The 17250-nt window shown below is 42.8% G+C and overlaps 2 protein-coding genes across 2 annotated transcripts; both read right to left on the reverse strand.

The window, feature by feature from the left end:
• Positions 1–263: 263 nt before the first annotated feature.
• Positions 264–10847, reverse strand: vars1 (valyl-tRNA synthetase 1; the record flags this gene model as incomplete). Its single annotated transcript, XM_079227097.1, has 28 exons — positions 264–401; positions 494–643; positions 956–1131; positions 2473–2584; positions 2798–3022; positions 3154–3309; positions 3551–3678; positions 3863–4010; positions 4416–4520; positions 4620–4745; positions 4960–5030; positions 5185–5290; positions 5428–5518; positions 5873–6031; positions 6142–6245; positions 6389–6513; positions 6724–6903; positions 7003–7111; positions 7852–7971; positions 8068–8149; positions 8244–8408; positions 8578–8705; positions 8804–8904; positions 9562–9637; positions 9754–9869; positions 9954–10161; positions 10263–10406; positions 10497–10847. The coding sequence occupies 28 exons, from the start codon at positions 10845–10847 to the stop codon at positions 333–335; spliced, it is 3831 nt and encodes a 1276-aa protein (XP_079083223.1). The 3' UTR covers positions 264–332.
• A 1340-nt stretch (positions 10848–12187) lies between these two features.
• LOC306744588 (uncharacterized protein) lies at positions 12188–16296 on the reverse strand. The gene is made up of 3 exons (XM_079227268.1): positions 15864–16296; positions 13876–15117; positions 12188–13079 (listed from the first exon to the last, which is right to left on the reverse strand). Exons 1-3 carry the CDS (start codon positions 16134–16136, stop codon positions 12564–12566), a joined length of 2031 nt encoding a protein of 676 aa, XP_079083394.1. The 5' UTR covers positions 16137–16296; the 3' UTR covers positions 12188–12563.
• Between the last annotated feature and the right edge of the window lie 954 nt (positions 16297–17250).

Genomic DNA, 17250 nt, shown 5'->3' on the forward strand with positions numbered 1-17250 from the left:
TTACAGCTTGTCAGGTTTATTTCTTTTCTGTGGACACTATCTTTATGAACAAAGCTGTATCTAAAGTAATGCTCTTAGATGTTCTGTTAAATATGCTGAATAAAATGTTTGACATTAGGGGCTCATTACTTGACACAAGTGTTAAATAATAAATTGTACAGATATGCAAAAAAAATAGATTTATAAAATTGCCTCGGAACATTAAACTGCTGGAGACAATCGTCTTTCATAAAAGCTTTATTGAATTCCCTCCGTACTACAATCACCTTTGAAAATTAATACAGACATGAAACATGTGGAAATAAATCCTGATTTACACAATTTTAAGGAAGTCACATCATTTTCCTGAAGTTGTCCATGGCTTCTTTTACGTTTTCAAGTTCAGTTTGGCTCTGCCGTAGCTGTGGAGAAAAAGTAGTAATTATTTACTTTTTCTTTTAACCAGAAAGTCTTACTCCCCGAGAAACCCTGCAAGTCAATTTATTTTTCTCACCTTCTCAGCATCCTGCTCCTGCACCTTCACTGGCACCTTCTCCTTGTAGTCATTCTTTGACATCTTCTCTCTCAATTTCTCTATCTGTTTCTCCAAGTCACCTTTCTTCGTCATCAGCTTAGCCACTTCCTTCTCCACATCGATGAGACCCTTGGGGAATTAAAGGTGAAATGAAGTTATAAATAATGATCTTGTTATTTCAGGGCAGTAAAAAAGGAACAGGAAACCCTAAACTCAAACTAAAGCAGAGATTATCTAGTTAGAATACTATTACTTGCATGAGTATCAACTAGGTGAGGTGCATCCATGCTCTTAAGACTATTCAGGTAGTTGTGTAACATGTCAAAACAAGCAGTACATGGTGTTATTTCAAGAAACCTCAAAACGAAACAAGCACTAATATATTCACACATTAGGTCTTGTGGAGAGACCAAGCAAAATTGAACAGATTGCCCTTCTCACCTTGAGCATGAGGTTGACAGTACATCTGTCAGAGGCGATCGCCACAGCACAGCCTCCTGGGACGGGCTGGTTAGCTGTCAGAGCGATGATGGCCTGAGAATAAGTCAAGGTCTGAATCTGCAGACTGGACTTCTGCACCAGGGACACAGTCACAGAGTCAGCGCACTGCAGGTAGCCTGTGAGAAAAATGGGCAAATTGAAGTTTAGGCGTTGTAACAGATAACATGTTAGATTAAGGATTCAATACAAGCTGTGGTTGAAACAATTACCGGTAACAAAAACAGATTGTCGTTTTACGGGAAACTCGTTTTTTCAGCTCATTATGTAAAAGGTAGCAATAGTGATGGCGAGGTGAAGCTTCCTGAAGCATTGAAGCTTTCCATCCAATTGGTTCGCTCATGTACCGGAGCTTCATGGAGCTTCATTTGCTCTACTGCGCCACCAAGTGGACAATAGATGTAAAACAGGCAGAGTGATCATAACGACACCATGGCTTTGGTGTGTGAAGCTTTAAATGGAATAAATTATGTTTTTGACGCCAATACATCAATTATTAACTTATTAATATTGTGTCTATCTTTATGATATATTGGCGGGGTCAAAATCAAAACTTGAAACCAATTGGGAGAGGGTTGTGATGTGACTATGGGTCAGTGGTTAGAATATCCGACTTTCAGTCAGAGGATCGGTGTTTCGAGCCTCGGCTCCGCTAGTTCATGTTGATGTGTCCAATTTTTTTTAAGTAAAAATAAGAACTTTTCCACAGTGCTGGGCTTTTTGAGACTATTTTGCCTGCTTTATAAAATACCCTTTCACAGGCACACATGAAGCTGGGTACAGAGAGGAAGGGGGAAATCCATTGAGTTTCTCTGCCTCTTATATTTCAAATCGCACGGCAAACCCACAAACTATTTTCTGAATCAGTCACGTGGTACGGCCGGCTCGCGAGACTTCAAACGTCACCGCATACGTCATCGACACAAGCCTCGATACGCGCTTCACCAAAATCTACCTGGATTACTCGACACGCGCATCGAAGCCTCGACACGAAAGGACACATCACTAGGTAGCAACACAACAAATGCACAGGTGAACAAAGCGGAGATATTCGAGATTGTAACTTTGAGTACTCGTTATGCAGAACAAATATGTTACGTTACCAGATTATTATTGCTGAAGCATTAATACGTAGGCATTTAATGTTGTAGCTGGCCAAGGTGGAGCCCATTTTAACTACTCTACATATTGTTCTGTAGTTTAATGTGTACAATGCACCATATATCAAAGTACAAAGAAGCATTAGATACAATTAATCATGTAAATTCCAATACCTCAAAACTGTATTGAAGTACATTGAAATGTTGTTTTCAAGGATAAGTGAGCGTCCTGTAGTGTGGGAATTGCTCCCAGGTTGAAAAATGTAATTTTACATTCTAATCTAGATAATGAATAAATGGCGCAAAACCGAGAGTTATTTTAGAGTAACTAATGACTAAAGCTTGTGTTTGTCATCTTACAGTCAGCTTTGGTCTTGTTCATGTTGTAGTCGGATCTCAGTGACCGGATTGTCTTGATCACAGTCATCACGAACTCCATGTCCCGGTCGATCTCTGCACTGTGCCAACAGAACTGCAAGTCACAGAAAAACATATTGCTCACAGAGACCGAAAAGAGCATCACAAAACACTTTACTGCAGGGGCTTCCATTTAAAATAAGAGATGTTCTTCCTCTCAAAACATCTTAAACCGCAACTTTAAAACATCTTCAGTTCTGACTCATACAGACATTTGTACATCAGTGAGTTTTTAAAACAACCCTCATTCGCCCTCTCCTTATCTCACCTCCTCTGTATCAGGGTAGGGTGTGACACAGATGCTGGGTGGATCACTCTGAGGTCGCCGACGTGGTAACCTCTGATAGAGTTCCTCACTGACGAAGGGCATCACGGGAGACAGGAGGCGCAGACCGACTTCTAAACAGGTGTAAAGGGTCTGTCTGCACACCAGGCGTGGCCTCAGGCCGGTGCCGTCTTCCTCTGATTTACTGAACACTGGTTTCACACTTTCCTAGAGGACAAGAAGAGTGGGAGGGAACAGCTTTGGTGCAAAGTCTTCTGCATTCACTTTTTACTCACCCTCACATAAATTATTTTATGGTGAATGGACCGAAGGAGCGCGCTTGTCTCAAACGTTCTTACCAGGTAGACATCACAGAGCTCGTACAACCAGAAGTTGTAAATGGCTGTCGTGATGGTTGGGAATTCATAGGTCTTGAAGCCAGCGTCACAGATACCAACAGCTGCACTCAGTCGAGACAGAATCCACCTGTCTGATACACTCTCCTCTCCACACAACTGAGGGGATTGAATGCAAAAGAGGAAGAGGTTCAGTAAACAGGACCCCCTGTTAGCGTGTACACATGTATGACTACAAAGCAAAACAGCATATGGGTAAACAAAACCCCCAGACAATAAATGGTAACAAAAAACTGTTTTACTAAACAGTTATTTGCCAGAAGGGTTCACATGTGTTCGCATGTGCAGGGAGCAGAGCTTGTTTATGTTCTGTGTCCTTCATCTTTTCCCCTGGTCTCACCTGGGCTTTCTCTGATGGTACAAAGTCGTCTCCCAGTGTCTTCATGGCAAACTTCACAGCGTTCCACAGTTTGTTGCAGAAGTGACGGTAACCCAGGATGCGGTTGACATCCAGGTTGATATCTCTACCTGAGAGACACAGGAATACAAGGAAGATCTTAGTGTATAATACAATGAATTGAGTCAATGACAACTGACCTTATACTGACTGATTGTAATGCTATTTTCCAGTGTTTTGACATATTTTATGTAGTCACGGTTGAGATCGAGGCTGAGAGAAAGCAAGAAAAAGCGAAATGACAAATGAGTTCACCTTGGCTAGTGTAGGCACATAGGGCGAAGCGGAGAGCATCTGTGCCACACTCTGGGATGCCATTTGGGTAGTCGGATGTTTGGCCCTGCTTTGCCTTCTCTACCTCCAGAGGATCCAAGTTGCTGTCCGTCAACAGGGCATGAAGACCCTAGAGGGTATGGGAAATAAAGAGGGATGTCACCACTAAAACATGTGTTCAAAGGTTTTTTCTTTTCATCTTGAGAATGATGATTTCATCTTTCCAACTGCTTGGTATTGTAAAAGACAGGAAAGAGCTTTAAAAAGGGTTTACTACAAGTCCTTCAGTGTCCTCTAGAGGACAGATCTGCTTCCTCTGACTGAGCAGTTTCCACCCAGCTGGTGAAAAGATTGATGGCCTCAATAAAAGCTTGTTGGAAGGAGAAAAGACTGCTTAATGAATCATACAAGGATATGAGCCTCAGGGGAGCAATACACGTTTCGTGACCATGCGAAAGGCAACCCAAATGGGAGAGAGGAAAGACTAAATGTATGTGTGTATCTGAACAAACATCAAAACCTGATTAGGCTTTACCTCTAGGGAGATTCCTGTAATGACGTCCAGAGGGTCAATGACGTTGCCCAGAGATTTGCTCATCTTCCTTCCGTGGGCGTCTCTCACCACCGCATGCAGATAAACCTGTAAGAATCATCATTACTTAGTCATGTCCAGCTAATAACACTAGCATCCCACCCTGTTAAGTTATGTTCCAGTTCTGGCAGTTTTGATTGCTCTTACCTCTTTGAAGGGCAGCTTGCCGGTCAGTTTGAGGCCCATCATCACCATACGAGCAACCCAGAAGAACAGGATGTCATGGCCCGTCTCCAGCAAAGTGCCAGGGTAGAACACATTCAGGTCCTGGGTCTAAAGGAACATGGCAAATAGCAACATTAACGATGGAAACACATAAACAAAGCAGTCATATTTTATAAATAAAAGTAATCAGAATTTGGGAGGCAGCCTTTCCAGTTTATATATGCTTTTACTTATTAGTGTAATGCAGAAGATATCCTTACTATCTGCTGCAAATCTACTGCCATTTGTGTCAGAAAAAAGGTGCTTGACCTCAGTCTTTTACCTCATTAGGCCATCCGAAGATGGAGAAGGGGAAAATGCCAGATGAGAACCAAGTGTCCAGAACATCCTCATCTGAAAAACAGGGACAAGAATTATGTAACCTGTATGAATATGGAGTAGAGTTAATCACATTAGGTCGATCTGTGTAGTAGCAAAACATTAACTGACTAGATAACCTTTACAATAGTCGTGGTAATGAGACTGCTTAATTAAAAAGTGTTCTTACCTTGTCTGAGGGTTATTTTGTCAGCAGACACATTGAAGCGTTTCGCTGCCTTCTCTCTGGCCACCTCCTCCGATTTCCCACTCACCCAGTAATGACCATCCATGTCCTGGAGGGAAGAAAAAAAAAAAAAGTAGATAAAAGAAAGAAACAGGCAAAAGAATTGTGCAATAATAACACACATAGCTTTAAATCTTTTAGCTGGCAGCCTCTGGACCTTGACAATAGTGACAGACATCTTCTTACCTCTCCTGGTTTTACAGAGGCATCGCTGACAGTGATGAAGTATGCAGGAATGCGGTGACCCCACCAGAGCTGCCGAGAGATACACCAGTCCCTGCGAGGAAGATGGATGAAATCTAAAACTCACTCCATTGATTGTGCAAAATCATCTCTCCATCTCTAGAGCTGAAACACTTATTTGGTTAATCAATTTACCCATTGATAGAAAATACATTTTCTATTTTGATTTAATTATTTCTTTATTATTATCATCATCATTTGTCGAGACCTGCCGCCACACATTCTCTGGCACCAGGTTCTCAATTGTGATTTTCAGTTTTTTTTAATCTTTTGTTTGTATAAAAATGAGAGTCGTCACTGTGATAACATATTTAAATGATATTTACCATAGAAAGGCCATAACTGCTAAAATCTATTTTGAAGTACAAACAATAATAATTGTAATTACCTGATGTTGTCCAACCAGTTGAACCACGTCTTGAGGTGGAGATCAGGGATGATTTTGAGCTGTCCCTCTCTGACGGCGTCTGCGGCCTGCTTGCCCATATCTGTGCAGTTTACATACCACTGTGGCTTCAGCAGCGGCTCCACAATGTCCTTTGAACGACTGATAGAGTAGATTCATACTTTATTCAAAATTCATAAGGATGATCCTGGATAAAATCTAAAACACGAATAATCTGTGTTCTACTGCTGCACACATGAACCTCACTTTACCTGCAGACAGGGACAACCATAGGGTTGTCTTTGATCTCTATAAACTGTCCTCTGTCCTTGAGAGCCTGGAGCACCGTCTTCCTGGCCTCAAAACGCTTCGTGCCCTGGGGTAGAGACAGAATAGTTAACACTGAGAAATTGAGACATAAAACTGCTACACCACGCAAACCATGACGAAGCCTGACTTTTAGTGTCACTGCGGAAATGCACAAACTGCAGGGGGAAGGATGCTAATGAGACACTATACCAGGAAGGGAGGCGGCACGTTAATGAGCAGGCCATTTTCGTCCAAAATGTTGATGAAGGCCAGATTGTGTCTCTCTCCAACCTCGTAGTCATTATGGTCATGAGCTGGGGTGATTTTGACAGCACCTGAACATAAAATGATGCAGAGGGACAGGAGAACGAGAGAGAGAGAGAGAGAGAGAGAGAGAGAGAGAGAGGGGGGGGGGGGGGGGGGGGGGGGGGAGAGAACAGCCATAATCAGGAAAGTGGCCTCTCTTAACGACTTCGTTATTGTTACTTATTCTCAGCACACTGCAGATCCACAGGCAGATCGTCTCTTCCTGTAACCATGCCTACCTGTTCCAAAGCTCATGTCCACAAAGTCGTCGAAGACAATTGGCATCTTGCGATCACAGAAGGGGTGCAGCACCATTTTCCCCTTCAGATGCTGATATCTGGAGTCATCAGGGTGGACAGCTACAGCAGTGTCTCCCAACATCGTCTCAATACGAGTTGTCGCCACAATCACTTCCTCGTCTAAGCAACAGAAAGAGAAAGAACTGTAAATAAAGGCATTACTGAAGAGGCACAATGGGTCTTTGTTTGAAATAATCTGCTCTCTATTAGCTCATATACCTGATCCGTCCACCTTGTAGGCGAAAGACACCAGCACTCCAAACTCCACTTTCTCTTTGTATCCAGGGACCGGCAACAGAGTCCTTCCAGTGAGCTCAATCTTATCCACCTGCAAACCAAACAGAGGATGTAATCAGAGAGCACAGCATGGCCAGCAATGGGCATATGTTTGGATTGGTCACCATCAGAGCCGTACAACTAACAGGGTCAACAAAGTAGGGCTGGGGACATTTGATATAATTTGCTAAATGACCAAAATCCCACTTAAGTCGAACAAAATCTAATATTACTTGATCAGTTTTGGCAAAATTAGCCTTTAATTGGCAGTATGCGAGCCAGACAAGAAAACATGGGAAGAAGAAGGAGCTGTGTTCCCAGCTGGACTTGAACCACTTACATTGTGGCTTTTGTATTACACATCTTAGCTCATAGGCCATGATGCCCCCAACATAATTTCTGGAGTAACAACCCATGTCAAACTAACAGCCATACGATACTATTTGTCTGGATGAAAAACAATATACATATTTAAAAATAGGGTTTACATCTGTAAATATCTGATCAAATAATATAGAGCAATCATATGTTTCAGCACCCCGTGCTTCAGAGAGTTGTGTACGTTTTGGTGTTTGATACCCAGCCCTAGTAATAAGCGTTAATATAGATATATACATAGATACACTTCCAAAGAATTTTAATCACATCATTTGTGTATCTTTGATTAAATCTGTGTAAAAATGTGTAAAACCCTAAAATTAATTAATGAAAAGAATAGAGTGTAGAGTGACTTTTTTAATTTTACTGGAATATGGCCTTGATCTTTATCACTCTATTAAGATGCACACTTGCCTCTATGTCTGAGATAGCAGAGTTTAGTGAGCAGGACCAGTTGACCAGACGCTTGCTCCGATAGATCACTCCCTCATCATGCATGCGGATGAAGGCCTCCTGGACTGCATAGGAAAGTTTCTGGACAGAGAAACGGTATAGACATGAAAATTAGGAAGTCAGATTGTTTTCATTCAGATTGTTTTCATATTAGTTCATGGAATTCAGAAAACTCACTGGGTCCATAGTGAAGCAGGCTCTGTCCCAGTCCAGAGAGGAGCCAAGCTTCTTCAGCTGGTGGTAGATACGGTCTCCCTTCCTTAAAAGGCAAAGGGATTAAGTTATTACAGTTTTCTATATTCTAGGATTCAACCAAGTTCAAATCTCTCACATCTCCTCCTTCCTTCACTCACTCGTTCTTCCACTTCCAGACTTCCTGAATGAAGTTTTCCCTGCCCAGATCGTGGCGGCTCATACCCCTCTCTCTCTTCAGCTTTTTTTCCACCACCACCTGTGTGGCGATGCCAGCGTGATCACAGCCCGGGTTCCACAAGGTGGTTTCACCTCGCATCCTATGCCTGTACGGAGAGAGGGAAGCACACCAATTCAAACACATGGTCTCGATAACAACACGATCCAAGTAAATAGAAACAGAAACTAAAATCAAATAAAAAAATCCCATGATGCAACAAAAGCCTCACTGAAAATATGGTTTTGAATATCATGAAACAATCCAATCGTAGTTACCATCTGGTCAGAGAATCTTGAATGGCGTTGGTGAGGGCGTGACCCAGGTGAAGTGATCCAGTCACATTAGGTGGAGGGATGCACATCATGAAGACGCCACGGGGGTTCGGGTCGCTAATACTCTCCCTCTGCAGAGACAGATATGTTATTGCAAACTGAAATAATAAATAACAAATATGACAGTTTCTGTTGTTCGAGTATAGCACGCGGGGGAGGAATTCTTTACCCCATACTCTGGCTTGAAGAATCCCTGCTTCTCCCACCAAGGATACCAGGCAGCCTCCACATACTGAGGACTGTAGGAGTCGGGAAGTGGGCTAATGATATCTGAAGAGAAAGAGAGAGAAGGAGAAAGAGAGAGAAGGTTGACATGTCGACCTGAAGATAATCACAATAAAATATGACAAAAATATACATGTGAAGGAGGGAACACAGGGATGTCACTTTCTCACATAACAAAACCCCCATCACAAAACCGGATGCACATGATGGTTTGTTACAGTCGTTGGAGATCAGCATAATTTGAAAAAATACATGGCAGGTGATTGGATGAACCATCTGTCTATCAAACTCAACTTGAACTTCTTTCAATGAAGAAATACTCCAGTTCAGGTATAACTGATGCAAATGCAGCATCTACACTAACCTCTTAAGGAGCCATCATTGTTGTTTTGAACGTTTGTCACGTCACGCCCAAACTTCTCCTTAGCTGCAGGTAGCTCCTCACAGGATGCCGATTGGTTTGAACCACTGAGGTTCGGTCACAAACGCATACATGAAGCCTGACTAGATGGATTTGCGTGTGGTTCTCGTGCAATCTTGTGATATTGCAAGAATCCAGCTGCCGTACAGGGTAGCCACTCACCCTTTGCTATGAATGGGGAAAGCTACAACACCAGGTATGGTGATGTCACTCACGAGTACTCCTTCTGTGAGAGAACCCCCCCCTCCCAACCCCCCCTCCCCGCCGCACTGATAAATCACCTTTTTTCTCCCCAGGGGCAGTGGGAACATTGTATGAGATCACAACCAATTCCTTCTTTTCCGGTTTGGCCTTTTTCTAAAAGAGGAAAAAAGCACATGAAGTAACGTTGTTGATAAAGACCATATATAGATACCCGAAGCTGCACTTATGTCTTATAAGACGGTCTATTTGTAGAGGTTCAGTATCTATACCTCTGTTGATGGCTGAGTCTTTTTCTTTGCCTCCATGTCTTTCTTCTGCTGGAACTTTTCCAACTTTTCTTTTTTCTTAGCTTCCTTCTTCAGCTGGGCTTCTGTCTTTGGTGGCCCTGTAGGAGGAAACATGAAGAAAATATGAATGATGTTTCCACAAAAAATAAGTATTCATGAACTGTGACACAGGACTTCCTGACCATTAGCTGTGGCATCAGCCGGTTCACCATCAGGACTGGCATTAGCAGCTTTAGCATTGTCTGGAGGATTTGTAGTCGGTGTAACCGGCACCATCTTCTCACAAAGAGTGATCTTCCCTAACACCTTCAGGAACTGTGGCTGATTTGTGCAGGTTGTGAACCACCTCGTAACATTGGTCAAGACTTTCCTGTCTGATGGCTCCAACACCTAAAACGAAAAACATATAATCAGATAAAGAGTTGACTGATTTCCCAGTACTAAATTGTTCTGCATAGATGAGAGACATATGTGTTGCACAACATACGTACATATTTAAAGGGGAGAAGAACAGCTGTAGCTACAGCCATATCAGCCAGGGTGATGCTCTCCCCTACCAAGAAGGTTCTCGGTTCCAGTGCTTTATCGAGAACCTTCAGAACACGGATCAACTCAGCCCGGGAACTATGCTGGAGCTGAGAACACACAAGTCATTTTAGAATAAAACCCTCAAATGATCAAATAAATCACACACATGTCTAAAAGCATTTGAATGATCGTCTCACCTTCTTATCCACTCCTGTCATCCCCATCAGAGGGAAGACCACGGCACAGGACACCGGGGTGAGTTCATTGTCTGCAAAGCTGAGCCACTGCCACACCTGGCTCTGCTGCTTTGTATCTACACCAGCTCTCTTCCCCTGATCAGCGAGGTACCAGGACACAGCACTGGCCCCGCTCAGGACACCGTCGCCTTCCCGAGCGCCTAGCGCCAGCGTCGGTCTGGAGCGGGCATTCAGGGACGCCGGAGGTTCCTCTGTGAGAGTCTGCGGGCGGGAGGAACAAAACTCTGCAGCCACAAGAGCCAGAAGGCTCCTGAAGTCATCAGGGTGAGGGGACACGAAGAGAGCGGCCATCTCTGGTAGAGACACAGACATAAAGTACATTGTGAACTGGTTTTGATTAGTGCACGTTTACTTTTGCTTTCAGGGAGTAGTTTGCCAAAAAAGTATGCCTGTTGTGCTATCAAATACATTCTTTATCTGCTTGAGATGGTGGAGCGGGTGTGTCTGACAGTCAGACCAGTTTAACAGTGTGTCGTCTACGTTTAGGCTAACTAGGGACACGAACCTTCTGATGTTAAACAAACCGGTGTAAACGTATTAAAACGTTGTTGTTGTTTTGCATCATATACTGGCCTACATCGTGGCGTAGAAGTATCAAACGACAGTTAACACTTTCTGTTTCACTTTCTGCACAGAGCTAACATCTGCCCCCCTGTCAAAGGCTGACAAAAAGTCATGACAAACAGGCTGGTTAGCTTTAGCTATTCAGACAAACTAAAACTCTTTCTGCGACCGCATCTCGAGCTATACGCGTGTTTACGTTTGTAGAGATTATTTTAAATTGTTTTCTTAAAGTTGGTGTTTATTAAACCGGTGTCGTGTTAGTGGCAATGCATGTAGGAAGTTATCCATACCTTGAAATGAATCAGAAAGAGACGTCAGCTTACGACGCAGAGCCACATGAATCCTTGTCGACTCTCTGCTGTCTGATGCAACCAGCAACGTGTTCCGGGTTTGATCCACTACTTCCGCCACAAACCGGAAGTCTGTGAAATGTTTTATTTTTAATCATGATAAACACATCTCCAACAACCTGTGTTGGAAAAGTAAACAAATAATTAAAGAATTAAGTTAAATCATAAAAATTTGACAAATTTATAGTCCGAGTTAAATACATTGACTTACTTACTTACAATAGCATCATCAAATGCTTCCAAAGTAAAATAACTTATTATGCAGAATTGCTCCTTTCTGAGTGGTATACTATAATTACCTATTATATTAATTATTACTATTATTTAATTTGCAAAAAAAATCCTCCATTTAAAAATCCTCCATTTAAAGTGTTACTATAATAAAAGTCTTTAGTCAGAATAATCAGAAGTAAATGCACTGACAATGCATAATGGACGCTTTGAGAGAGTTCAATTATCTTTATTACATTATTGGATTTTAAGCACTGATTCTTCAACATGAGATGGAGCTGATTTTGACCAGTTTTTATAGAGCCGCTTGGTATAGTAAAATAGAATATAGTCGAATGGAGTAAAGTAAATTATCTCTACAAAGGTATATCTGTATTTATGTTTTACATTTGACAGGTTTTGATTTCATAAATAGGAATATGTTATATTATTGTGTGTTACCATGAGCATTGGAAAGAAAAAGACAGAACAAAGACAAAAACAGTATGCCAGCATCCTCTTTTATTAAAATGTACACGTGAGCAAACATTTATCATAACAATTATCATACAATAATTGTTTTGAACAATTACATCCACAATCCTTGTGTTATTTTAATCACAGTTGGGTCACTTATCCCAGCAGCAGATTATTTGGACAGCCAGCCACAGTGAAGTGTTAGACCTACAGTGTAAGAAATTAGCAATTTACTAAATTGGATTCAGAAACATATTGCTATCCTTATCCTAATAGCTGAGGTTTAAATGACATCAAACCAAAATAGTACCCCCTTTCACACTCTTACAAGCTAAAAAATTCACAAACCAAAACTTGAGAAAAATAAAGTTTGTCACTATCTTCATGTGGACTTGTGGTCCACCTTTTACTCTGATGCCTTCTCAAAAGACCATTTCACCGCCCCAAATACTGTATCCACCATCTCCATTATTAAACCCACTCCCAGTCTAAACACATAACCCACCCCATTTCCACTTTTCCACACCAGCCTCCCCAACCCTCCACCGACAGCTTTTACCTGACCCCCCATCTCTGACATCACTGTTCCCATGAAACCCTCGCTCTGCTTCCACAGCTGGCCTCCGAAGAACTTGGTCACCCACCAAGCATTACCCAACGCATCGCCAAATATCCCCACTGTGTCTCCAGCCAGGGTCCCTGTGCCAGTGACCCCAGTGTGGCAGCTGTTCCACAGGGCCCCCAGCATGGAGGAGGAGCAGTAGTAGATGCTGGAGCAGCAGTTTCCCCCAATTCCCAGTAGCGTTTCTCCAGCTGAGCCGGTCCAAGACAAGAGGTCCGAAGTCAAGAGGTGACATAGGGAGTAGGTTTCACCAGGAAGTGCAGACAGAACCCCAAGGTCTTCTTGAAGAACGTATGCCACCTGAGTCAAAAGAAGATACAAATGTGTGATTATCAACATTACAAAATGACCTGAAGGCATATAATGAGTTAACACTTGTTGCCAGCCAAACCTTATTCCAGTCTCTGGGGAAGGGTACTGGAATAGTGGGTTTAAACAACACTGAAGCTGAACAGTTAAAACAGATTTGTTTTTCTCTTCAAATTGACTCCACCAGACATCTCCATGCTTTATTTCATAAAGTCTTGAAAGATTGACTCAAATGACTCAAAGACTCAAATGCAGAAACAAGTTATGATTAGTAATGTTTAACTTCTATGATCTTTTGTTGCATTTCAGTTTAATTATTTATTTTTTTGCCTTTTTTCATTCACTTAGTAATACATGATCATCTTAATTATCCATTATTTTGTATTTAAGCACTTGCAATTATCAAGTATTTGCATGTAATTGTTCAAATTACCCATTTCTACACTTTCTTTAATAAACTTGTGACGAGGAGTCCTACTCAGTCTGTGAAAACAGTTGTATAACGTCTTTTGTTGCTCTGGATGAGCCATCTAAAGTCTAACAAAAATACCCTGAAGATGTCCTCAGGCTTGGCCTTGCAGTCTACAAATTTGTAGCAGAAGGCCTGTGTTACAAACTGGGGTGAGGCAGGCTCTATGACGTTGTATTATGGGAAGTGTAAGATACATATATTTCAACCAGTTCAATGTGAGCCTTCTGGTAGTGTATTACTTCATTGCTGGAATAGCCCTTTATTTTAAATACGATAAATTGATATACATCTAAAGGGTTCCGTAACTTGTTTTACCTGTCCTGGTAACTTAGTGACCGTGGAGATCACCGGCTGCAGCGGAGCTCTAAGGATGGACAAGGTGGTGGAGAGGACATACACCAAGGTGCTGCTGGAATTTGTGTCTGTCTCTTCTTTATCCACAGTGTCATGGTCAGCTGAGGACTCAGGAGACCCTGATCTGGTAGCTCTTGAATGTGTCAAATCGCTCAGCTCGATTTCTTCAGTGGCACCTGAACCAACCTCCTCTCCTTCAGTGGCACCTGAACCAACCTCCTCTCCTTCAGTGGCACCTGAACCAACCTCCTCTCCTTCAGTGGCACCTGAACCAACCTCCTCTCCTTCAGTGGCACCTGAACCAACCTCCTCTCCTTCAGTGGCACCTGAACCAACCTCCTCTCCTTCAGTGGCACCTGAACCAACCTCCTCTCCTTCAGTGGCACCTGAACCAACCTCCTCTCCTTTAGTGACACCTGAACCAACCTCCTCTCCTTCAGTGGCACCTGAACCAACCTCCTCTCCTTCAGTGGCACCTGAACCAACCTCCTCTCCTTCAGTGGCACCTGAACCAACCTCCTCTCCTTCAGTGGCACCTGAACCAACTTCCTCTCCTTTAGTGGCACCTAAACCAACTTCCTCTCCTTTAGTGACACCTGAACCAACCTCCTCTCCTTCAGTGGCACCTGAACCAACCTCCTCTCCTTCAGTGGCACCTGAACCAAACTCCTCTCTGCCAGTGACTTGACCAGCAGTGTTTGAATCATCTTTATCTCCTGTGTTTTCACCAGTAAGATCTGCATCCTGCTTGTCTATGTTTCCAGGGAGCCCCTCACTGTGAAGACCTACTCTGATTCCAACAATCTCTCCATCTGCTCCTCCACAGCCCTCTGAGAACAGCTCTGCCACTCCGAGAATCTCCTGCAGCTCCTTCACGCTCACTTGCCTCTCCCCTTCCCCTGTCTCTCTGATTAACCCCACACTGAAGCCCCTCTTCCCCTCTGGGACAGAGCAGCACACTGCAGACCACTGCGGCTTTGTCTGACACTCCTCAGCATCCCCGAGACCTCCAACCCCGGTCAGGATGTAGAGATCACCCCCTAAAGTGCTGCACCGGGGAGAGATGCTTGACTGGACCAGTGTTGTGACTGTTGAGTCCCAGTGTTGAAGCGGGGACTCTGTGGGCGAGACAGGATGAGATGGATCCCCGTCTCCTCTGAGAAGGGCTGGCACTGATACTTTAATGTTTTCTTCTTCCTTTGTCTGGCAATACAAAAATAAAAAAGCAGAACCTCGTGTTAAAGTATGACTGCATCAGGATCTACTTGTAAACTAATCATTTACACTCTATTACCTTCAGATACTTTACTTTATATTTTCAAATATGAATCATTAAATGTTATTGAATTGTTTAAAATGTTCAGAAGTTCCCATTAAATAGTATTACATACATCTATAGAACATTTGCAACGTACAAATGCTAAACTGTTTTTATCTTCTGTACATTACATTTTCAAATGCAGGGACTTTAAATTACAAGAGGTGCCTGTTTACAATGTTTAGTGCAATGGTGGAAGATGTATACAGACATTTTACACAACTATATATATAAAATCATAATTTAAGAGTGAAAGTCTGGCATTCAATATCATGAAGTAAAAGTATCAAAGTATAGTCTCAAAATATACATTAGTATCACAAATAAAGTACTTGTTCTGTATTAGTCACACTCATCATATCTTATGTAATATTTAAATCTTTATCTGAAAAGTAAGCAACTATCAGGTACATGTAGAATGCCATTGAGTAGGAGTACAACGTAACATAGAATGGAAATACTCAAGCTAAGTACCTCAAAACTGTACTTGAGAAAACGTATTTACACCAATAATTTACTGCTTGTATGCTGGAACACCAATCTGCAATTTTGTACTGTGCTATTTATCAAATTCCATCACTCAAAAACAGGAAGCCCTACTTTAAACACAGTACAATAGATGTGTCCTTACCTCCTTCTCTGCCCATCCGTTGCTGAGACGGAAGGCAGAGAAGACGGCTGTGCCACAGGCCGCTTTGGACAGAGTGGCGAACGCCTGTCCCTCAGGCAGGCTGTGGCAGAGCAACCCTGCAGAGGCTCCCTGAGGAGGCATCTGTCTGTAGAAGCAGTGGGAGCAGAGGCTGTCGCCTGACTCCAAGTTGTCCTCAGCTGGAAGAGACAGGCCCAGACCCAGCACCGCCAGCAGGCAGACAGCCGCTGCACTGACAGCAGCAGGACACAGCATGTTGAGGGTGAGCGCAGCACAATCCCTCTCTCACACACAGCAAGACGGAGAGGCGTATAAATAATCCAGTGCTTTCCGTATATAGATGGAAACGATAAGGTGGCCAAGGTTGGCTGCCGATGCTTTGATGTTTTCTTATTCGCTCCTTGTCCTCACCTCCAGTTTGTGTCCAACCATGTCTTCCTTCTTTTAAAGTCAGCTATACTCTCAGGGAGTCTGTGTTGCAGGCACAATCTTGCTTACTCCTGTATTTCCCTTTCCTTGACAACCTTGCCCCTGTCAGTTCCACCCTTTGACTCTCCCTCTGCTGTACCTCCACTTCAGCCCTCCCTCTTAAACGCTCTGCGGTTACACCTTTAACTCCCATTGCTATTAGGTACACAAGCCGAGTGCACACCCATCAAAAGCTGTCAATTACCTGTAAGTCTGCATTCCAAAACAATGGTTGGTGTACAAACCAAATCCCATGAATGGTCCACTTTTGTTAAGCACATTCCTTCAAGAGTTGAATCTGTATTAAGTAAAAACAGTGGCTTTAAAATACTCCCATATCAAGCAGGCCTTCACACTTGAAACCCCAGGAAAAATGTGGGAGACTGAGCTCTAAATTTAATGTCAGTTCATGAAATCCTCATTAAAGCTTAATCCTGACAGTGTCAAAACCACGGGGTCATTGTTTCACTCAGAGTGCAGCCATTCTTGATTTAACTTGCCAGACCAAACACAATCCCTGTCATGCCTTGCAAAAAGGCTTTCCTTGATATTAGAAACATGCCTGTTGAGACACTATATTGGCACAAATTGTTCTTTACATGTGCATTTGACAGAGGAAACGAAAACATAACCAGCTCTCTTTTTGACATCGAGAAGAAGTGGAGTCCTGCCAGGCTGCCTTCATGTTGCGTAATTATGGCAAATATGAGCCAAATGTACCACTGTGCTTCTATCAAGAGAAGCAGAGGCCAAGCATACAAAGAGCATGTGCAAAAACCAACATGGACTATGTTCCAATGAGCGTTCCTTATTCATAGCTTTAGTGGTGTGAATGTTGTTAGTACACGTGTCCTGCCTGCAACGAGTGTTCACACAGACTGTAGCATACCTCAGTGACTGA

The sequence above is a fragment of the Taurulus bubalis genome (assembly GCF_910589615.1).
Source record: "Taurulus bubalis genome assembly, chromosome: 12".
Lineage (NCBI taxonomy): Eukaryota > Metazoa > Chordata > Actinopteri > Perciformes > Cottidae > Taurulus > Taurulus bubalis.

Bases quoted from the DNA above. Each gene is read 5' to 3' on its own strand.
- LOC306744588 (XM_079227268.1), bottom strand. From the start codon at position 16,136: ATGCTGTGTCCTGCTGCTGTCAGTGCAGCGGCTGTCTGCCTGCTGGCG. The intron at 15,118-15,863 runs GTAAGGACACAT...TTGTATTGCCAG, and splicing joins ACGGATGGGCAGAGAAGGAG to ACAAAGGAAGAAGAAAACAT. The intron at 13,080-13,875 runs GTAAAACAAGTT...CTTTTGACTCAG, and splicing joins TCACTAAGTTACCAGGACAG to GTGGCATACGTTCTTCAAGA.